Source organism: Saimiri boliviensis, chromosome 3, assembly GCF_048565385.1.
Source record: "Saimiri boliviensis isolate mSaiBol1 chromosome 3, mSaiBol1.pri, whole genome shotgun sequence".
In the NCBI taxonomy this organism is placed as follows: Eukaryota; Metazoa; Chordata; class Mammalia; order Primates; family Cebidae; genus Saimiri; species Saimiri boliviensis.
The window spans coordinates 98422008-98446176 of record NC_133451.1 but is presented as its reverse complement, the minus strand read 5'-3'; the positions used below and the strand labels follow the sequence as shown (position 1 = coordinate 98446176).

The following is a 24169-nucleotide window of genomic DNA, read 5'->3' as shown; positions in this document are numbered from 1 at the left end:
GACTTCTAGAGAGAGAGGACTGGGAACAGAAGTGGAATGACTTTAATTCTCACTGTATGCCCTTTTCTACTGAATTTGAATTGTTTACCATGTATATTTATCACATATTCAAAAAAGTCATAAAAGACAACTAAACAGACATTATTCCATAAGATAAAGAAATTGTCACTATATAAAAGTGATTTGCTAGGCAGAGTGGCTCACGCCTATAATCCCAGTACTTTGGGAGGCCGAGGTAGGTGGATCATGAGGTTGGGAGATTAAGACCATCCTGGCCAACACGGTGAAACCCCATCTCTACTAAAAATACAAAAATTAGCTGGGCATGGTGGCACCCCTGTAATCACAGCTACTTAGCAGGTTGAGGCAGGAGAACCATTTGAACCTGGGAGGCGGAGGTTGCAGTGAGCAGAGATTGTGCTGCTACACTCCAGCCTGGCGACAGAGCAAGACTCTGTCTCAAAAAAAAAAAAAAAAAGTGATTTAATTTATATTAATAACCAAGTTAACAACTTATTATACAATGGTGACAGCAATAATAATATTAAAATAATTTTGACTTTCAAATCCTGAGAAAAACATGAGGTTGGGGAAATCTTCTGTATATCCTCTATAAATTTTGCCTCTTTTTTTTTATTTTCCAGTTTGCAGCTCACCTTGTGAAAATGAAATATCCAAGAATCTGTATTCTAGATGGTGGTATTAATAAAATCAAGCCAACAGGCCTCCTCACCGTCCCATCTCCTCAAATATGAAGAACCAACAGCGTGACTGCCAAAGGTCAACTTTGCATCAGCATCAACAGCACGGTTCTTCATATCCATGCCACTCTCAGATAAAACTAGATGTCCAGATTGTTGCATTTCCATAAAGTTTGTCATGAGACATTTTTAAAAATCTCATAACCTACATGTTCAGCTATCCAGGCAAGAAACTTGACTGTACATGTATTGCTGAAGAATTTTAACAGTGAAATCTGATCATGTATTTTTACCACACTACCACATAAAACCTAAGGAATTCAGCTGACAAGACAGATTTAGCATTATCAAGAAATCCCAGTTGCCCTGAAAAAGCTGTCTTCCATGGTACTGAACAGACAGTTCTACTGATTGTATTATTTAGAAACATACGCTGAATGTGGGCTGAAATCATCATCTTTCCATGATAATGAAAATTGAGAAACTATTCACAATGCATTCCTTATAAATAAATGCTGCATTTGGTAACTTATTTCACCCACAAAAGGGGTGTACGTGTGTGTGTGTGTGTGTGTTTAGAGGAAGTAGAGTTTGACCCATTGCACAAGTGGTAATATTTACTCCAAGAAAAATGATATTTAGAAACCATTAATATTTGGTGATTATTTGGTCAGTTCCTATAGCAAACAAGAATGGCTTCAAAAAATTTTTTTAGTTTCTTTATCACATGAAAGTCTGTGTAGTCAGTCCAGGACTAGTATACTGGTTTCCTGATCATTAAGAACTCATTATCTTCTCTCATTGCCCAACCTCAATACATGACATCCAGCTCATGGATGAAAATGGCTCCTGAGCTTCTACCATCACATCTGCTATCTAGAAGGAAGAGAATGAGGGAAGTAGGAAGGGGATAAAGAGAAGGGAAGGAATGAAATATGGAGGGAAGAAAGAAAGAAGAAAAGAAATGAAAAAAAAGGGAAGCATGCTCCTTTCCTTTAAGGTCACAAACCAGAAGTTGCACACATTACCTCTGCTTTCATATCATTGGCCAGAACTTAGGCACCTGGCCACACCTAGCTTTATGAAAAACTGGAAATATAATCTTTGGCTGGTTGACCATTTCCCCAGCTAAAAAAAAAATCTTATTACTGTATGGTAAGAAAAAAGAGTACATATTGAGGTACAGCTCGCAACCTCTGCCTCTGCCACATTATTTGAAAAATTAAGTACTATACTTCATTCAATCTAAGACATCTCACAATTTTAGGTACTACAAAAAGAAAAACATGCAGCCTAATGAATTGTGACACATTGTCAGTTAAAAAACACATTCCCTGGGAGGCCGAGGTCAGGAGTTTGAGACTAGCCTGGCCAACATGGAGAAACCGTGTCTACTAAAAACACAGACATTAGTCAGACATAGTGGCACACGTCTGTGGTCCCAGATACTCAGGAGGCTGAGTCAGGAGAATCACTTGAACCCAACAGGAAGAGGTTGCAGTGAACTGAGATCAGGCCACTTTACTCCAGCCTGGATAACAGAGTAAGACTCTGTCTCAAAAAAAAAAAAAAAAAAAAAATTCCATTTCAGAAATCTGAAAAAATATGCATCTTTTAATTATTGAACTATAGCACATCCTTTAACTATCTTCCATTTTGTTTTAACTAAAAAGTGTTATTCATCTATAATTTGTATTCCACTTCAGTGTTGAGACTACCTAGGCAGAGCCTCAATTCAACTTTCTGGGCCATGGTTTTGTTGTGTTTGCTATTGTTTAGTTTAGTTTTTTTTTTTTTTTTTTTTCATCTACTTTTTAAATTGAGATATACTTTACTTAGCATAAAATTCATCCTTTTAAAATGTAAAATTCAGTAGTTTTTAGTGTATTCACAAAGTTGTTCAATCACTATTATCCAGAATACTTTGATTATATGCAATTCTCTACCTGATTAGCAGATATTCCCCATTAACACCTTCCAAGGTCTTTGATTAATTTTTATATGTGGAGTAAGGGGTCCAGCTTCATTCTTGCATATGAGTATCCAGTTGTCCCAGGGCCCATGCTGTTTTGTTTTATTCCATTTATTTGGCCATTTACCAATATGTTTTGAATACCTGCTATGTCCAAGACACTAATATAATCTAAAGTTCTATCATTTTGTTATCCTTACATAGCTTACAAAGAAAAAAATGTGAGATTAATGGAAACAAATATTTACCAAGATTTCTCTAACACTGTTTTTGGGCCATCATCTACCCTGTTTAGAAAAATATCATTAAATCCTCCTGTCCTAGCAATTACAATTATTTTCCTTCAATCTTTGATAACTTTGACTTCATAATCAGAATGCAGCATTGATGATCATTCTGAGTCTTAACTTTGCCTTACTGAGAAAGCAGAGAAGAGAGGGATTGAGGGGCAGTGATTTGAGTTGAATAAGATGGTAGCTAGTAGGAGAGGATGAAGACCTTGTCAGGAGAACTGTGTAAGAAGATAATAGTCACAACCCTCTGTCATGATTTTGCATTTCATCTTTCTTAGAACTTGACACATTTAGGCTTATTCCAGGAAACTGAAGTTTTTTAAACATGCAAATTATAATAGTTAATATTCTCAACAGTAAAGTAAGAAAGCACACTGTCACTGCTGCCATGTTTAGACATAGAGCATGTTATTTCATGGTGGATGATACCAACAAAGTTGACCTCAACACGATTTGTTAGATTACATGTATATAACCCAGGATTTATTTAAGGTCCTTTTTGCTGTATTATTGACTCCAACACGATCATTATCAGCACTGTTTCTGGCTCTACCTGGAGTGCCATAACTACCACCACCACCGCACTCAGATAAACATACACACACACATATACAGACTCACATACACAAACATACTTACTAATCCTTGATAATCTAGCAACAACAATGTACCTTTTCCAGTCTTATCTGGCTTCCCCATGTTCCATTAGAGCCTCAAATCTACCAAAGCATTCCATTCATACTTATAATAGATGTATTGCATCATTTTACAATTATTTACATTTAGGCCCCTATTAAAATATGAGCTCCTTAAGGTCAGGGGATATAATTTATAATTTTTGCTACCTTCATCAACCTACTACATTGTATATGTGCAATTAATACTAAATTGAATATCAATTTTAGAATTGATTTGAAGGGAGAAAAATAAAAATAACCTGTGGTAATTTTTTTCAACTGCCAAACTTATCTGGTACCTGATGGTATAGAAATAAATTGAAATCTCAATTTGTGGAGTATAGACAGGGTCTCTAAAGTTCCATCCAGCTCTGAAATTTAATAATTCTGGAAGTTGGAGTAAATAAACTTCCAAAATAAGCTAAGCTAATTGTATCCTCTTTTAAAAATACGGAAATGTTAGATTCAAAAAGCATATTAAAAATAACTAATGTTTAACCAAGCATAAAAGAAAGAAATTTCTTTTATTGGAAATGAAAAGGACCTGAAAGGCACAGCTTTTAGGCCCGTAGGATTTCCATTATCAATGTAAGCCCTAGGAACTCAGGGTTCAACATGTATATAGGAATAGAAGACATAGCTTTGGACCTTCTGGGTAAGAGTTCTTATAAAGACGTCTTTATGAAGTGGCAGTCTCAAGGAACTCTGCTCCATGAAATGACAAGACATAACTTCCCACCAAATTAGGGAAGCTACAGAGGAGACTGTTGTTGGCCTGGTTATTCTTGATGAACGAAGAAAAATCTATTACGGACAGATGGAGTTGTTCAATGGAAAGTCTGGGGTAAGTTCCTGATGGAGAACAGGCTTTAGCGCACTTCAAAAGGAAAACAATGAATTGTATAACACTTTCAGAGGACACAGTGGTACCAGGTTTTTGTTAAACTCCTTTGCTTTCCTCCTCCAAATAGTTATCAAAAAATACTCCATTGGGAAACAGTGTCAAAGGGATTCTATAGTATCTCCAAAGAATCTTATTCATTAGTCTCATTTAATAAAATCCACTACAAAGAAAGAAGACTGCTGCCTTTAATAGAAAGATAGGGTTGGCACCGTTGATAATCTAGCAACAACACTGCTGTTGGCACTGTTGATAATCTAGCAACTCATTCTATCCGTTGTAACTAGTAATCCCACTGTTATATGTTCTGAGCCAATATACAGTTATTATTTACCAAATAATGCTTTTTTCAACATTGATTAAATCAGAGTGGAAGCAAAATGGTAATATTTATGATAAATTTTAGTTTGGATGTTCAATGTCAAGACCAAATATTCTTCATAGCTACAAACTTAAATTTTATGTGGAAAAGTAATGATGAAGAGTTCCAAACCTTAACTGACACTTGACACTTAACAGGATATGTAATTGCTCACACACAAACCTTTAGGTTTTGTAATCCAGTTTTATCTCATACAATATTAGAAACAGTACACTTGGTAAATAGCTATTTTTAAAGTTAGCCATATTTTTTAAAGTCACATGTATTTATAACTTTTCTGAGTAATTTTCTTGTTAATGCCTTATGATAGGTGCTTGTAACATAAAAACTAAACTTGGATCTTGGTATATTCAGTATTCTATAGATAGATTGTGATATGCATAGCTTCTACTGTCTTTCAGACCTAATGTCTCCTCTTAGGTTGTTATTCTTTAATATCCTTTCTCATTTCTTTCAGGGGGCCTATTTTTAGTTTGCATTGTTTGCAGCATTTCAGTAATACTGTTCTATTCTAATAATATTGTTCTGCTCTGCTCTAATAAACATGTCTAAGTACTGTGGTTCCAAAGCACTATATTGCCAACATTTCTAGATATTAACTATTAACCCCCTGCATGGTGGGGGTTAAGACACTGCTCTGTCTTAGCCTAAGACTAATCTTGGAGCTATAACAAATGCATGTAAAGCATTAGATCAGATTCTAAATACTGCTTCCTGCCACACTAAAAGATTCACCTTTTACTCTCATTACATGTGTATGTGACTTAAAAAAACAGTACATGCCCTACCATTTTTTAAAAGACTGTTAAAGCTTGAACACTAGCATTAAAATCTAAGATGATCCTTGCAAAAGAGACTTAATTTTCTCAAACCTGGAAACCTATTCTTATTCTGTTAATTTTTTCTCAATTATATGAGCATATTTTCAGTCCTATCGGGTAGAATGATTTAGTATTCTAAGTCCTGTATTTCCCTGGAACTGGCTCCTATAGCTTGAAAGTGCTGAATGTTCTCATCTCTTCTCAACTCCGTGGTCAGTAATCTCAGGTTAGTAGCTCATAATCAGCCACATCAGGAGTATTTACACCATAGAAATAGGCAAATATCCCAAATCAGGCTCTTTAAAAAATTTTTATTTTTGAGAGCCAGTCAGTAACATTTACTAGTGCATCATTGATTTAACCATTCTAGGGTCATTATATTTTCTATAGTATAAATTATGAAAGTAAAAGGAATGTTGAAGATTATTTAATCCAAATGCCATTGTTCAAAACAGTAAGTAAAGTGAAAAAAATTTGCAAAGATCACATAGCTAGTAAAAGGCAGATTCAGAATTACAATACTGCCTTTCTGATTCCTTGTCTATTTTTCTGCTCATCATATACAGATAGAAAAAGTAAAGGGCACCAATTTCAAATTCATTACATATTTATTGCAGGCCAAGTTTGGATCAGTCACTGTATATGAAGTGGTGAGGTATAAAAATGAAGCACTGAAAATGTCAATTAAACTGACTGCTGACTATCACATGGAAATGCCACTTAATAGCCCTTAGAGGATGGCACTCTCACCTCCTCACCTTCTTCACATATTCAAAAGTAAAGATTTTTTTAAAAAATACATTTGAGCATTCTGACAGAAGAATCACTATTTTCAGGAACTCTTGCTATGTATTAAGTTACCTCTTCACCTTCAAGACAAACTTCCTTAGAAAAACATCCCTGGTAGAGAAACACATTGTCTCTGTCTGTAGTACAATCCTTGATATACAGGATCAAAGTTGGCTTTTAACCTTTGTTTTCTATGTCTTAGCCAGGGACCAGGCTTGAAAAATAAGAAAAGTTCTCCTTTCAGTTTCCCAGTGGTGTGTGGAAAGTCAAGGTGAGGGAATGGGGGATAGCTGGCTTCTGGATTTATTAACCATAAAAGAGAAGAAATAGAGGTCATTTAAGTCATTTGCTAACTTTAAAATACAGTTTTGTGCTCTGAGATAAACTAATAATTATTTGCCAGATAGCATGTATTTTCTAAAATTATCCTTAAGATCATTAATAATTCCATATACCATACATTCATAGCCATAGACTCCATATAAGGTCATTAGGATTTGAAAGGCATGTGAGAAACAGAGCTACTGGACTGAGGCCAGATGGCACAGACGGTAGTTTGCAAAGTGATGTGCAACCAAGAAGGGAATCACATTATTGTTTAATAAGTATGATTTACATAAATGAGAATTTTTTTACATCTCTGGATGCATTATATTATCATTAATTACATATGGCAATATAAGACGACAGGATGAAACATTTGTTAAATGTAATGCCTAGTGTGACCATTTTAACTCCCTACTCTGAACTTTTCAAAGCTCTCAGGATCTGCTCCCATCTCACACTGCCCTAGCATGACTATATTCTGGAGAGGCCTTCCTGAGATGCCTTCTATTGAAGACCTACCCTGAGCAACTGGCATAAACAGGCAGAATCAATTTCCAGGATTTATCCATTTACCTTTGTAGGAAAAAAATGTATATCACAAATACTGATTCAGAGGTAGGAGGTTATTTTGAATTGTTTCTCAAATTAGTCTGATAGAGATAATAGGTGTTAAAAAAATTTTAACCCTACTTTGGATTACTGTAACTCACTGACTACTATACAGTCCTCCTAAATAATGGTTTATCTATGTTTGGATTGTAACAGTATTTCTTTTTCATATCAACTAAGTTCAGGTCGTCATTTTGATTTCTGCCACAATTTGGTACCTTAAAAAAAGCATGAGAAGAGTGTTTTCCTGGTGGTGAAGAAACTTTAAAATATCCCCCCCTTTTTTTTAATTAACTAACATGAATCCAAACAGATTAAGTCTAACAGCATCCCAGATATAGAGAAGGACTAGACTAGTTCATATTTCAAAAGTAATGTACCTACAGATATTATTTTTAAAAAAAAACAAAAACAAATTAAAGCCTCTATCATGACTGATACTTTACTAATATTTTACAAAACACACTGGACATGAAACGTGCTGATGAGGCATTTAAGCCGTATCCCAAAATATGTTTACTTGTAAGTCACATATGTATATGTATGTTTAAGTGAATGAAATAATAAAAAGGAGATGACTTTAATAGATTAAATCTTAACACTCATTTAAGTGACATGTTATTTTAACATGAATCCTATGCAGCAATATAACAACTATTTAAAATTTCAGTGGTGACTTATATAACTTAAATAAAGCAAGATGTTACATATTTGTAAAGAAACCATTCCACAAAATGATAGCAGCTCAGGCAGAGACTGACAATATTAATTGCCCTATAAATCACTAACTCTATGGCATTCTGAAATGAATTTTAAATTGCCCTGTTTGATTAAGTGCAGTAATATCAAAATTAATATTAATTATTGTCAGCCAAATTCTGTTAACTCAAAAAAATAAATTAATAAGGAAATTAATTGTTGCAATTACTTAACCCTTTTAATTAGCTTGTCCTGCCCAGGACATTAACTGAACCACTTTTAAAAAGCTGTTAGGCATTTATTACAAAACCTGATTGAAATTTTATGTGAGTGTATTATTGGATGCATACTTTATTACTTACCAGCTAAAACTAAATGATGATTTTTAGGATCTGAATCAAATACTAAATTAAATATCTGGTACAAATTAGTTGTATAAAAATAAACAAAACAGTGAACTGTGAAAGGGACCTAGTGACAACTTCGAAGGTTGACGTCCCACACATATACTTCTACCAGATACTTCTTGGTCCAGGTCATGATAATTTTGTTGCTCCTTGAAAGCACATGAGCACTTCAGTTGTTTCAAGGGCAGGCGAAACCTCAGCTCCTCCACGACAGCTATCCCCTAAAATAGCATGTGTATTTTTTGTTTACTCAGATCTTGGAGGGCTGGAATGAGGAAGAACTATGTGCTGAGGTTTCAGGTTAGCTGGCATATGCTTAGTGTTCATGGTTAAACTTTCTCAAGGATCTTTCACTTCACAACACTGTTTCCTTAAGCCCCCAGAATTATGGTAAATCCTACTTCATGCAGCACTATTCAGGAAGCTCAAACCTCCACTGTGGTCAAAGTAATGACTGTCTTCAAAGAAGGGTTTCCAGATTTCCAGTGTCAGCATTTAACCTTCAGACATCTTTAGGGTAAGAAATATGTTCTAGGATCCCAACACTATCATGTTAAGAGTACATTGAAAAAGACCACCCTGACAAAAACAACATGTTTCAGGAAGAAGAGGGGGAAGCAAGGGTTCAAGTTTTCCTCTCCCTTAAACCTCAAATTACAGGGAGCCTGCAGGAAGAAAAGAGATCAATTATCAGAGAACTTGGATTCCCTATTACTGGCCTCTCCACTGTTTTTTTCAGTCTGTGTCTCGGCAGTTCATATGGGTTCCCTAAGGCTCTGGTTCCTCACATTTAAAAGAGATAATAGCATTTATCCAACCTGTCTCCTAGGTTTATGGTGAAGCTCATAGAACAGCATTTTGTAAATGGAAAAGTATTATTCAAATATGTGTATAATTTTTATAAAAGTCAATTGTTCTGTAAAACTATCAAGCCAAACTCTTGATCTATTGTGTAGTTTTTAGAGAAGAAATATTGACACAAAAAATAATTACTCTTATAATCCATATGCCTTTCCTATTATGCAACATAAACAAAATGGAAGACTTCACAAGCAGTATTGAGTATACACTGTACACTTGATACTGTTTAAATTCATTTAAAGCAATTATTTCTGCTAAGTTTACACTTTTTACAATAATCTAAATTCTCCCAATACAATCTGGCAGGTTCAGTTTTGCCAATAACTATCTATACCTAGATGGTAGAGATTAACTTTGTTTCAAATCCATCCTTCCCTTCAGTTTTATCTCCCTCTTCCCTTGCAGCTCTCTCCTGGACTTCAAAGCAGCTTTGTGGTTTGCCTTGCAGAAAATCAATGGTTGGGAGATGAAAAGCAGCTCTTGTTTATCTCTGCTTGCTGAAGGTCATTCTACTCAGTAGCATTTGTGTGAGATCCACAACTATTTTTCCTCACAGAGGGGAGAAGTAAATTGATTACATACACAGAAATCATTATAAAGAGAGAGTGGGCTTCATTTTAAAGTGGTGGGATCACATCAAAACACAAATATAATAAGAATCAGTATAGTAGCAAAGTACTGGTGTTCAGAGTATAAGTTTAAAGTATTATTTAATGTGACCTTGAGTTTATAAAGCTGTTATATGTCTGGACTTGTTACAGAATACAAAACTACATAGTTTATCACATATTCTAACAGGTACCCAGGAAGTTATTTGAACTTAGTAGGCCTTAAGGACTATGACTAATAAGCCATTAATAAATGAGTGCTATGGGTATTGAATTCTACATAGGTTAGTTTTCTCACGGCAGATATGGCCAGAATTGTGGGTCTTGCTTAGCCAGATTGTCTACCAGTCTGTTTTCGAATACTGATGACATGTTGTCACTCAGCCCTATTACATGAATTGCTTAGCTCCCGGTGTTCTTTACATAACAAGTCCATTGTTTGAACCAATATTGACAAAAGAAACCTAAAAAGTGCATACATCCACTGAATGCCATCAAGTAGATAGTGAGCTTTCCTCGAGTCCTATAGCAGGTAGGCTGACCCTCGATGATAACACTTTGTCCTGTCTCTGTGATGTAGCTAGTGGGATAGGTCAAGTAGTAGAGTTTTAGTGGTATTTTATGGCCTTCAGGGCAGAGACCTAAAAATCCTTGTCAGTCATCCTCTTCTCCATCAAGTTCCTAAGTGAAATTTACACATCAGGGATAACAGCAAGTGGAAAACAAAGTGCCAGCTTATGGCTGGGCTAGTGACCACTTCTCACCAGTCTAGAGCTTCCATAACCCTGGATTAAAACCCACAGCTTATGCTCAAGGCCTCCATAGCATTGTGTCTGCACCAAGCCAGAATCTAAATCTTGGATCTCATTTTCTAGTTTATCACATAGTATGAGAACTAAAACAAAGACAGTTCGCTTTAAGTATGTGGATAAAAAGATAAGAGCATCACAAAAAGATGGCCAGGTAACGAAAGAGACCTTGTTCAATTTACAAATTGATCACATGCACTGAAAAGCAAGGAAAGACAGAACCTCTTAAAAGTTAAATAGTAACCCTGCCCATCAGGAAGTATGGCCAAAAAAATGTTCTGGAACCAGACCAATCAGATTATAAATGCCTCTTTTTGTGGGGAGATGCAAGGAAGGGGAAGAGGAAAAATGGGAACAATGTTCCTCTTCCCCACGGACATGATGTACCCCACTTTCTAGATTTCTTTGAGAACAAGATGGGTAGAATCTTCATTTTACATTTCCCATGGAAAATAGTACACTATCAACACAAAAGTGGGCTTTAATGAGTGTTAATTGAGGAAGGAAGAGAAACATTGTTTACGATATAAATAGCATCAATCAACGATTAAGTACCAGATACATGTCTGTACCCTAGGATATGCAATGGATGCTTAAAGAAATAGTCCATTGTCCCTGTTATAAGGGCTGACACATACAGGGAATTAGAAAAGAGAACAATAACATAACAGTGTGACACAGGCTACAAATGTACTGTGTGCTTAGCAAAAGCTAAACCTGGGACTTCCTTGTGAACTAAGGCTGTTCTTAATGAAACCACTTCACAAGATAAGGAGCTTTTATGCTTTGGACTCAGACACTTTGCCACTTACTGAATGTGTGACCTTGGGCAAGTTATTGTCTCCTTCAGCCTCAGATTTTGTTTTGTTTTGTCATTTTAATCTATTAAATGAGCTCAATTAAAGCCTGCTTTGCAAACTTGGTATGAGGTGTAAAGAAGAAAATGGTTATAAGGCAAACAGTATGTAGCACGTAGAGCACATAAAAATGGAGGTACCTATTTTTATGCTTTTTTATTATTAACCTACTAAAGGAGAGCTTTTCACCTTAATATTGGTTCACCCTACAAACAGTTAATCTAGTAACTTTTCCATGCTTCAGGTCTCTTTCTACCCATTTCATGGGAACTAACCAGTTAAACCACAAAAAGTGCTAAGGGTTGCAGTGATCATGAGGAAGAGCCAGAGAGGAAGGAAAGAGGGCCTTTCCTTTCAGAAGCTAATCCAAAAATGAGGGCTTGGCGTGCTAACAGTAATGAGCTGGGCACTGTGGAATTTAGTACAATAATTGCTGAATTTGGGGGAAATGGCACCTTTTTGCCAGGGTTATTTGCCAGGCATCCTGAGAGCCATCAGGCATTTGATTGATGGAAGAAAGACACTGTGGTAACCAGCTGCTGCTGCTACCTCACTAAACCTTTACAAAAATAGTGTACAACTGTGAGGAGCTATGCAATTTGGTCGAGATAAGCTGCCAACCAGTCCTAACTTCTTCATGTTCAAATATCCTATTTTGAGTCATTTGTATGTATCCGCAAGCTGAAATTCTCTTTTAGCTACTGTCTGTTGCCAAGTGTTCTCTTACTCTGTCTAAAAATGACTTTTGTCCTTAACATGCATCAATTTCCTAAAAGTACAGTGAGTTAATTCTGTTGCAGGTGGTGATGGCATGTCTTCCTGGGCATCTCAGCAGGGAATTTTATCTTGACACAAGGATTAGTACCTAATTCTGGCATCACTGACCACAAAAGTACCAAATCTTTCCTCTGCTGCTTAATTATTGATATTAGCAATAAGTTAGGTATTTTAACTAGGAATTCATGAGCTCAGGTAAAAAAGAAGGTATTTTTTTTTACTTTACAACAGCATAGTACTGTTTCTGTTCTAGAAGTAACCTAATTGAATAATCTCAAAAAAGAAAAAAATAAATAATAATTTATTGGAATAAGTTTTTATTGGGACTTTTAATTTTTAAAACTACCTTAAGCATGCCTCTTGTTACACTCAGTCTAAATAAAATTGGAGTTCAAAATCAGCAGGTTAATTGTGTTTCCTTATCATATATTCTTTAAGAAAAAGCACTGACAACTTTTTGATCATATAGGAACTTTGATTCTCTAAGAATACTTTTTGATAAATTTAAATACATTTGTTATGGTTGGAAGAGGAGAGACTGCATGTTTTGTCCCAATAGATTGTTCTAATGCCATGTGCAGTGGAAGAGAGTGTGCTCTAGAGTAATTAGATGGGAACTTTGGCTTTTCCCTTCTTGGCTGTGTGACCTGGGCCATTTAATTTAATCTTTCTGAGCCTCAGTTTCCATATATGTAAACTGGGTTTAATAATTATGTCTTCTTTACATAGTTGTAATGAAGATAAATGTGATGATATTTGTAAAGCACTTAATAGAGTGCCTGGCACAGAGGAAAGAGTCAGTAAAAGGAGTAGCTAATATGATTAATAAGATACCACATTCCTATGCTGAAGTGCTTCTAAATACTCTTACCATTGAAATGAAGCCATGGTGAAACTGGCAAGTGACATGCATTTCTTGACTGGTAGAGGTAACTTCCTTTATTCATGGTGTCTACATGCCAGGCATGGGCTAGGAAATGCAAGGAAAATGGAGAAGATGCCAGCAATGTCCTTGAGGAACTTAAGAACAGTCACAGAAGGTGAGTCAAAGTGCAGCAAGAATGCATAAAGCATGCCTGGGTTTGCTGGGGGTGGTTGGGAGACCCTTTTGCTGAAAACTAATATGGAGTAGGAATTGGATTAAGATTGGGGGTAAGAGGCAGAACTAGCTTGCAGCTCCCACTCAGATGGACAGAGGAGCATGTGGAGACTCACATCTTGAAATTTTACTCCAAGAAGTACCACAGAACATACCAGGAAAGCTGAGAAAATTCAAAGACCTTTTAAAGGAACTGGATCACCACTGCAGGCTCCCTTAAGCCCAAAAACTGAGTCTGGTTGCTTTTTCAATGGGAGGCTTATGGTCTGGGGCAAGTTCTCATCCCTGGTCAATGGCTGCATGGAAATAGACTCAATGTTGTTGCAGGGGCACTGTGGAAGGGAGACTGGACTTTAGGACTGCGGGCTGCGTGGGAGAGGGAACCTTACAGAGTCCACTTTACTCCCCTAAGACCTCCACTGGAGCAGGTGCTGGTATCCACAGCTGCAAGAGCTCAAGATGGATCATGTCACAGGACTCTTTACAGACACTCTTCAGTATAGCCCAGTGTCTGGTAGCTCCACTGGGTGGCTAGACCCAGAAGAGCAAAAACATCACTACAGTTTGGCTCTCAGGAAGCCCCATTTTTAGGGGAAGGGGAAAAACAGCACATCAAGGGAATACCCTGTGGGACAAAATAATCTCAACAGCAGCTCCAGATTTTCCCTCTGACATAGTCTACCCAAATGAGAAGGAACCAGAAAAACAATTCTGGTATATGATAAAACAAGGTTCTTTAACACCCTCAAAAGATCATACCAGCTCAATAGCAATGGATCCAAACCAAGATGAAATCTCTGAATTGCCAGATAAAAAATCAGAAGTTCAATTATTAAGCTAAACAAGGAGCCACTGAAATAAGGTGAAATCCAACTTAAAGAAAACAAAAACATACAGGATATGAAAGAAAATTTTTCAGTGAAATGGATAGCATAAATCAAAAACAATCACAATTTCTGGAAATCAAGGACACACTTAGAGAAATTCAAAATGCACTGGAAAGTCTCAGCATAGAATCAAGCAAGCAGAAGAAAGAACTTCAGAACTCAAAGACAAGGCTTTCTAATTAACTCAATCCATCCAAGACAAAAAAAAAGAATTTTTAAAAATGAATAAAGCCTCCAAGAAATTTGGGACTATGTTAAATGTCCAAATCTAAGAATAATTGGTCGTCCCAAGGAAGAAGAGAAATCTAAAAGTTTGGAAAAACATATTTGAGGGAAAAATTGTGGAAAGCTTCCCCAGCCTTGTTAGAGATACAGACATCCAAATACAGAAGCTCAAAGAACACCTAGGAAATTCATCGCAAAGAGATCACTGCCTAGGCACATAGTCATCAAATTATCTAAAGTCAAGATAAAGAAAAGAATCTTAATATCTGTGAGGCAAAAGCATCAGGTAATCTATAAGGGAAAACCTATCAGATTAACAGCGGATTTCTCAGCAGAAATCCTACAAGCTAGAAGAGACTGAGGTTTTATTTAAGCATCCTAAGCACAATAATTATCAGCCAAGAATTTTGTATACAGTGAAACTACACTTCATAAATGAAGGAAAGATACAGTTTTTTCCAGAACAAAAAAATAAAAACAAACAACAACAACAAAAAAGTTAGGAGAATTTGCCACTACAAGCCAGCACTACAAGAACTGCTAAAAGGAGCTGTAAATCTTGAAATGAAACCTCAAAATACACGAAAATAAGGTAAAGGGGTAGAGAAAGATATTCCATGCAAATGGACACCAAAAAAGAGCAGAAGTACCTATTCTTATATCAGACAAAATAGACTTTAAAGCAACAACGGTTTAAAAGGACCAAGAGGGACATTATATAATAAAAGGACTGGTCTAACAAGAAAATATCACAATCCTAAATATGTACCTAACACTCAAGGTCCCAAATTCATAAGACAATTACCTAGAACTAAGAAATGAGACAGATGGTGATGCAGTTATAGTGGGGGACATTAATACTCCACTGACAGCACTAGACACATCATCAAGACAGAAAGTCAAGAAAGAAACAATGGACTTAAAGTATACCCTACAACAAATGGACTTGGCAGATATTTATAGAACATTCTACCCAACAACTGCAGAATACATATTCTATTCATTAGCACTTGGAACATTCTCTAAGATAGACCACATGATAAGCCACAATAAATTTCAGAAAATAGAAATTATACCAAGTACTTTCTCAGACCACAATGGTCAACAATGAAAAGAAGGAAATTTAAAAATTATTTGAACTAAATGATAAAAATAACACAACCTATCAAAACCTCTGGGATATAGCAAAGGGGGTTCTAACAGGAAAGTTCATAGCATTAAATGCCTACATTAGAAAGTCTGAAAAAGCACAGACCAACTATAGAAATTATATCAAGTACTCTCTCAGACCACACTGGAATAAAATTCAAAATCAACTGCAAAGCAAACCCTTAAAAACATGCAAATACATGAAAATTAAATAACCTGCTCTTGAATGATCATTGAGTCAACAATGAAATCAAGATGGAAATTTAAAAAAATATTTGAACTGAATACACAACATATCAAAACCTTTGGGATACAGCAAAAGTGATACTAAGAGAAAGTTTACAGCATTAAATGTCTATGTTTGAAAGTCTAAAAATACAGACTGACAATCTAACATCACACATCACAGAATTGGAGAAACAAGAACAATCCAAACCAAACCCAGCAGAAGAAAGAAGGTAACAAAGATCACAGCAGAACTAAATGAAATTGAAACAAACAAAAATAGAAAAGATAAATGAAACTAAAAACTGTTTTTTTGAAAAGATAAATGAAACTGATAGAACATTGCAAGATTAACCAAGAAAAGAGAGCAGATCCAAATAATCTCAATTAGAAACAAAATGAGAAATAAGCTCAATTAGAAACAAAATGAGAGATTTTACAACCGATACCACAAAAGAGTATTCAAGGCAACTATATGTGTTCATTTTCACATTGCTGATAAAGACATACCCAAAACAGGACAATTTACAAAAGAAAGAGATTTAATGAATTTACACTTCCATGTGGCTTGGGGAGCCTCACAGTCCATGGCAGAAGGCAAAAACAAAAAAGTCACATCTTACATGGAAGGCAGTAGACAAAGACAGAGAGCTTGTGCAGAGTAGCTCTGCCTTAAAAAACCATCAGATCTCATGAGACTTATTCACTATCATGAGAACAGCATGGGAAAGAACTGCCTCTATACTTCAATTACTTCCCACTGAGTCCCTCCCATAACATATGGGAATTCAAGATGAGATATAGATGGGGACACAGCCAAACCATATTATTCCACCTCTGGCCCCTACTAAATCTCATGTCCTCAGATTTCAAAACCAATTAAGCCTTTCCAACAGTCCCTCAAAGTCTTAACTCATTTCAGCATCAACTCAAAAGTCCATAGTCCACAGTCTCATCTGAGACAAGGCAAGCCTCTTCTGCCTATGAGTCTGTAAAATCAAAAGCAAGTTAGTTACTTCCTAGATACAATGGGGGTACAGGAATTGGATAAATAAAGCCATTCCAACCTGGAGAAATTGACTAAAACAAATGGGCTGCAGGCCCCATGCAATTCCAGAATCCAGCAGTGCAGTCAAATCTTAAAGCTCCAAAATTATAAATCCAGCAGTGCAGTCAAATCTTAAAGCTCCAAAATTATCTCCTTTGACTCCATGTCTCACATCCAGGTCATGCTGATGTAAGAGGTCAGTTCTGCAGGTCCTGGTAAGCTCCGTTTCTGTGACTTTGCAGGGTATAGCCACCCTCCTGGCTGCTTTCATGGGCTGGCATTGGGTGTATGTGGCTTTTCCAGGTGCACAGTGCAAGCTGTTGGTGGATGTACAATTCTGGGATCTGGAGAACAGTGGCCCTCTTCTCACAGCTCTACCAGGTGGTGCCCCTGTAGGGACTCTGTGGGAGCCCTGACCCCACATTTCCTTTCTGCACTGTCCTAGCAGAGCTTCTCCATAAGGGCCCTGCCCCTGCAGCAAACTTCTGCCTGGGCATCTAGGTGTTTCCATACATCCTCTAAAATCTAGGCAGAGACTCCAAAACCTCAATTCTTGACTTCTGTGCATCTGCAGGCTCAGTGCCACATGGAAGCTGCCAAGGCTTGGGGCTTCCACCCTCTGAAGGAAGAGGCTAAGCTGTACCTTGGCCCCTTTTAGATACAGCTTGAGCAGCTGGGATGCAGGACACCAAGTCTCTAGACTGCACACAGCAGAGAAACCCAAACTATTTTTTCCTCCTAAACCTCTGGGCCTATGATTGGAGAGGCTACCACAAAGTTCTCTGATATGCTTTGGAGACATTTTCCCCATTGTCTTGGTGATTAAAATTTGGCTCCTTGTTACTTATGCAAAATTATGCAGCTGGCTTGAATTTCTCCTCAGAAAATGGGATTTTCTTTTCTATCACATTTTTAGGCTGCAACTTCTTGAAACTTTTATAATCTGTTTCCCTTTTAAAACTGAATGCCTTTAATAGCACCCAAATCACCTCTTGAATATTTTGCTGCTTAGAAATTTCTTCCACCACATACCCTAAGTCATCTCTCTCAAGTTTAAAGTTCCAGATCTCTAGGGCAGGGACAAAATGCTGCCAGTCTCTTTGCTAAAACATAACAAGAGTCACCTTTGCTCCAGTTCCCAAGTTCCTCATCTTTATTTGAGACCATCTCAGCCTGTATCTCACTACCCATGTCATTATCAGCATTTTGGTCAAAACCATTCAACAAGTTTTCTGGGAGTTTCAAACTTTCCCACATTTTCCTGTCTTTTTCTGAGCTCTCAAAACTGTTCCAATCTCTGCATATTATCCAGTTCCAAAATCACTTCCACGTTTTCAGGTCTCTTTTCAGCAGCACCCCACTGTACTGGTAACAATTTACTGTACTCATTCATTTTCACACTGCTGATAAAGATATACCCGAGGCTGGGCAAGGTGGCTCATGCCTGTAATCCCAACACTTTGGGAGGCCAAGGTGGCTGGATCACCTGAGGTCAGGAGTTGGTGACCAGCCTGGCCAACATGGCAAAACCTCTTCTCTACTAAAAATGCAAAAAATTAGCCAGCCATGCTGGCACACACCTGTAGTCCTGGCTACTCAGAAGGCTGAGGCAGGAGAATCATTTGAACCCAGGAGACCGAAGTTGCAGTGAGCTGAGATCACACGAGTGCCCTCCAGCCTGGGTGACAGAGTAAGACTCAAAAAAAAAAAAAAAAAAAAAAAAAAAAAAAAAAAAAAAAAAAACTGGGCAATTTACAAAATTTAATGGACTTATAGTTTAATGGACTTACAGTTCCATGTCACTGGAGAAGCCTCACAATCATGGTGGAAGGCAAGGAGGAGTATGTCACATCTTACATGGATGGAAAAAGGTGAAGAGAGAGCTTGTGCAGGTAAACTCTGCCTTATAAAGCCATCAGATCTCATGAGACTTATTCACTGTATTATGAGAACAGCATGAGAAAGACCTACCCCCATGATTCAATTGTCTCCCACCAGGTCCCTCTCACAACATGTGGGAATTCAAGAGAGATTTGGACGGGGACACAGACAAACCATATCAGCTACTTTGAAAATCTTTACACACATACACTAGAAAACCTAGAGGAGATGGATAAATTCATAGAACTATACAAACCCTCCTAGATTAAACCAGGAAAATATAGAATCTGAACAGACCAGTAACAAGCAGGAAGATAGAAATGATAATTTAAAAATTGCCAATAACAAAAAATGCTAGGGACAGATGGATTCACAGCTGAATTCTATTAGACATTTAAACAAGAATTGGGGCCAGGCACAGTGGCTCATACCTGTAATCCCAGCACTTTGGGAGACTGAGGTGGGTGGACCATGAGGTCAAGAGATTGAGGCCATCCTGGCCAACATGGTGAAACCCTGTCTCTACTAAAAATATAAAAATTAGCTGGGTGTGGTGTATATGCCTGTAGTCCCAGCTACTTGGGAGGCTGAGGCAGGACAATTGCTTGAACCCTGGGAGGCAGAGGTTGCAGTGAGCCAAGATCGCGTTACTGAAGTCCAGCCTGGTGACAGAGTAAGACTCTGTTGCACAAAAAAAAAAAAAAAAAAAAAAAAAAAAAAAAAAAAAAAAAAAAAAAAAAAAGAGAGAGAGAGAGAGAAAGAAGAAAAAGAAGAATTGGTACCAATCCTATTGACACTATTCTAAAAGATAGAGAAAGAGGGAATTCTCCCTAAATCATTCTATGAAGACAGTATCACCCTAATAATACCAAAACCAGGAAAGAACATAACAACAACAACAAAAAAACTACAGACCACTATCCCTGATGAACATAGATGTAAAAGTCCTCTACAAAATGCTAGCAAACCAAATATAATTGCATAGCAAAAAGATAATCCACCATGATCAAGTGGGTTGCATACCAGAGATGCAGAGAGGGCTTAACATACGTAAGTCAATGAAGTGATACACAACATAAACAGAATCAAAAACAAAAATTAAATGATCATCTCAATAAATGCAGAAGAAAGCATTTTATAAAATCTAGCATCCCTTTATAATTAAAACCCTCAGCAAAAGCAGTAAAGAAGGGACATACCTTGAGGTAATAAAAGCCGTCTACAACAAACCCACAGCCAACATTGTACTGAACAGAGAAAAGTTGAAAGCACTTCCCCTAAGAACTGGAAAAAGACAAGGATGCTCACTTTCACCACTTCTATTCAACACAGTACTGGAAGTCCTAGCCAGAGCAATCAGACAAGAGAAAGAAATAAAGGGCATCCAAATCAGTAAAGAGAAAGTCAAACTGTCAGTGTTTGCTGATATGATCATATACCTAGAAAACCCTAAAGAGGGGAAGGATCAAAGATGGCCAAATAGGAACAGCACCGGAGTGCAGTTCCCAGCAAGAATAATACAGAGGGTGAGTGCCCACCACATTTACAAACAAATTTTCGCTGTCCACAGACCAGGAGTTTGCCAAGCAGAAAAGTGTGAGTTTCAGCATGGCAGTTTCAGCCAGTGTTGGGTTGGTGCATGGAAACTCACACAAATCTGGTCAGCCATTTCAACTGGCACCTGGAATGCCTGGGAGACAGAGCCACCCATTCAACTGAAAAGGGAGGGTGCAGAGACAGGGAGCCAGGTGATCTGGCTAGGCGGGTATCAATCCCATAAAACAAGCAATCTGAAACACTCTGGATTGAGAGTTTTGCAGCAAGCATAGCTGGACCCAGGATGGTCCAGCTCATTTGGGGTGAGGGTGATGACCACTACCGAGCCAGTCTGCCACTACTGAGGCAGTTCACACAGCAGCTGGGCAGAGCCTGTGGCAGCTCAGCAATGCCTCTGCTGGCAGACTGTGACTAGACTACTCCATGTGGGGCAGGACATCTATGAAAAAAGGCAGCAGCATGAGAGGAACTTAGAAATAAAGCCAACCTTCATAGGACAGAGCACCTGGGAAAAGAGGCAGTTATTAGTTCCACTGCAGCAGACTTAAAAGTACCTGCCCAGCAGCTCTGCATGAACAATGGAGCTCCCAGCACAGCACTTGAGCTCCTATAAGGGACAGACTGTCTCCTCAAGCAGCTCCCTGACCACCATATACCCAAAGAGACACCTCATAAATGAGAGCTCAGGCCGTCGTCTGGCAGGTACCCTTCAGGGATGAAGATAACAGAAGAAGAAACGGCAACAATCCTTACTGTTCTGCGGCCCCTGCAGGTGCTCCCCAGGCAAGCAGGATCTGGAGTAGACCTCCAGCAGTCCGGCAGCAGAGGGGCCTGGTCGTTAGAAGGAAAACTAAGAAACAGAAAGAAATAACTTCATCATCAACAAAAAGGATGACCACTCAGAGACCCCATCTGAAAGTCACCAACTACAAAGACCACAGGTAGATAAAGCCACGAAGATGGGAAGAAACCAGCACAAAAAGGATGAAAACACCAAAAACCAGAACGACTCTCCTTCTCCAAAGGATCACAACTCCTCAACAGCTAGGGATCAAAGATGGATGAAGAATGAATCTGATGAATTGACAGAAACAGGCTTCAGAAAGTGGGTAATAACAAACTTCTCAAAGATAAAAGAACATGTGCTAACTCAATGCAAAGAAACTAAGAACCCAGAAGAAAGGTTAGATGAGATGCTAACTAGAATAAACGGCTTAGAGAAGAATATAAATGAATGCATGGAGCTGAAAAACACAGCACGAGAAGAACTTCACGAAGAATACACAAGTTTCAATAGCTGAACTGACCAAGCAGAAGAAAGGATATCAGAGATTAAAGATCAACTCAATGAAATAAAACAAGAAGGCAAGAATAGAAAAAAAAGAGTGAAACTAGATGAACAAAGCCTCCAAGAAGTATGTGATTATGTGAAAAGACCTAACCTACGTTTGATAGGTGTACCTGAATGTGACGGAGAGAATGAATCCAAGCTGGAAAACACTCTTCAGGATATTATTCAGGAGAACTTCCCCAACCTAGCAAGCCAGGCCACCATTCAAGTCCAGGAAATACAGGGAACACCACAAAGATATTCCTCAAGAAGAGCAACCCCAAGGCACATAATCATCAGATTCACCAGGGTTGAAATGAAGGAAAAAATGCTAAGCTCAGCCAGAGAAAAATATCAAGTTACCCACAAAGGGAAGCCCATCAGACTCACAATGAATCTCTCGGTGCAAGAAACCCTGCAAGCCAGAAGAGAGTGGAGGCCAATAATCAACATTTTTAAAAGAAAAGAACTTTCAACCTAGAATTTCATATCCAGCCAAACTAAGCTTCATAAGTGAAGGAGAAGGAAAATCCTTTTTGGACAAGCAATTATCAGAGATTTCGTCAACACCAGGCCTGCCTTACAAGAGCTCCTAACAGAAGCACTAAATAAGGAAAGGAACAACCAGTACCAGCCATTCCAAAAACATACAAACCAGTAAAGACCACCAAAACCATGACAAAATTGTGTCAATTAACTGACAAAACATTGAGCTAACATCAAAATGCCAGGATCTAATTCACACATAACAATATTAACCTTCAATGTAAATGGGCTAAATGCCCCAATCAAAAGGCACAGACTGGCAAATTGAATAAAAAGTCAAGAACCATCGGTGTACTGTATTCAGGAAACCCATCTCAAGTGCAAGGACACATATAGGCTCAAAATAAAGGGATGGAGGAAGATTTATCAAGCAAATAGAGAGCAAAAATAAATAAACAAATAAAAGCAGGAGTTGCAATCTTAGTCTCTGATAAAATGGACTTTAAACCAACAAAGATCAAAAGAGACAAAGAAGGGCATTTCATAATTGTAAAATGATCAATCCATCAACAAGAGCTAACTATCCTAAATATTCTAAATATATATGCACCCAATACAGGAGCACCCAGATAAATGAAGCAAGTTCTTAACAGCCTACAAAAAGACTTAGACTCCCACACAATAATAGTGGGAGACTTTAACACTCCACTGTTAATATTAGACAGATCGACGACACAGAAAATTAACAAGGATATCCAGGACTTGAATTAAGATGTGGACCAAGCAGACCTAATAGACATCTACAGAAATCTCCACCCAAAATCCACAGAATATACATTCTTCTCAGCACCGCATTGCATCTGCTCTAAAACTTATCACATAATTGGAAGTAAATCACTCCCCAGCAAATGCAAAAGAATGGAAATCATAATAAACATCTCTCAGATCACAGTCAATCAAATTAGACTCAGAATTAAGAAACTTAACTCAGAACCGCACAGCTTCATGGAAACTGAACAAGTGGCTCCTGAATGTCAACTGGATAAACAATGAAATGAAGGCAGAAATAAAGATGTTCTTTGAAACCAAAGGGAACAAAGACACAATGCACCAGAATCTCTGGGATACATTTAAAGCAGTGTATCGAGGGAAATTTATAGCAATAAATTCCCACCAGAGAAGTGAGTAAGGATCTAAAATTGACACCCTATCATCAAAATTGAAAGAGTTAGAGGAGCAAGAAAAAAAAAAAAACTCAAAAGCTAGCAGAAGACAAGAAATAACTAAGATCAGAGCAGAACTGAAGGAGATAGAGACACAAAAACCCTTCAAAAATCAATAAATCCAGGAGACAGTTTTTTAAAAAGATCAACAAAATAGACAAACAGCTAGTCTGATTAATAAAAAAGAAAAGGGAGAAGAATAAAAAAGATGCAATAATAAATGAAAAAGGGGAAGAAGTTGAAACCTTGAACAGACCAATAACAAAGGCTGAAGTTGAGGCAGCAATTAATAGCCTACCAACCAAAAAAAGTCTAGGTTCAGACGGGTTCACAACTGAATTCTACCAGACATACCAAGAGGAGCTGGTACCATTCCTTCTGATACTATTTTAAACAATCCAAAAAGAGGGAATCCTTCCCAAATCATTTTATGAGACCAACATCATCCCGATACCAAAACCTGGTAGAGACTCAACAAAAAAAGAAAACTTCAGGCCAATATCCATGATGTATAGATGCAAAAACCTTCAATAAAATACTGGCAAACCAATTGCAACAGCACATCATAA

At 37.5% G+C, this 24169-nt stretch overlaps 1 protein-coding gene across 3 annotated transcripts in view; it reads left to right on the top strand.

Annotated features, from left to right (window-relative positions):
• TBCK (TBC1 domain containing kinase) overlaps positions 1-5497 on the top strand; it is a 265679-nt gene extending 260182 nt beyond the window's left edge. For all 3 annotated transcript variants that reach the window (XM_074396536.1, XM_010340090.3, XM_003929478.4), the window contains exon 26: positions 645-5497. In XM_074396536.1, the coding sequence (XP_074252637.1) occupies positions 645-755 (111 nt within the window). In that variant the 3' untranslated portion in view covers positions 756-5497. The remainder of the gene's footprint in view (positions 1-644) is intronic.
• Positions 5498-24169: the final 18672 nt, after the last annotated feature.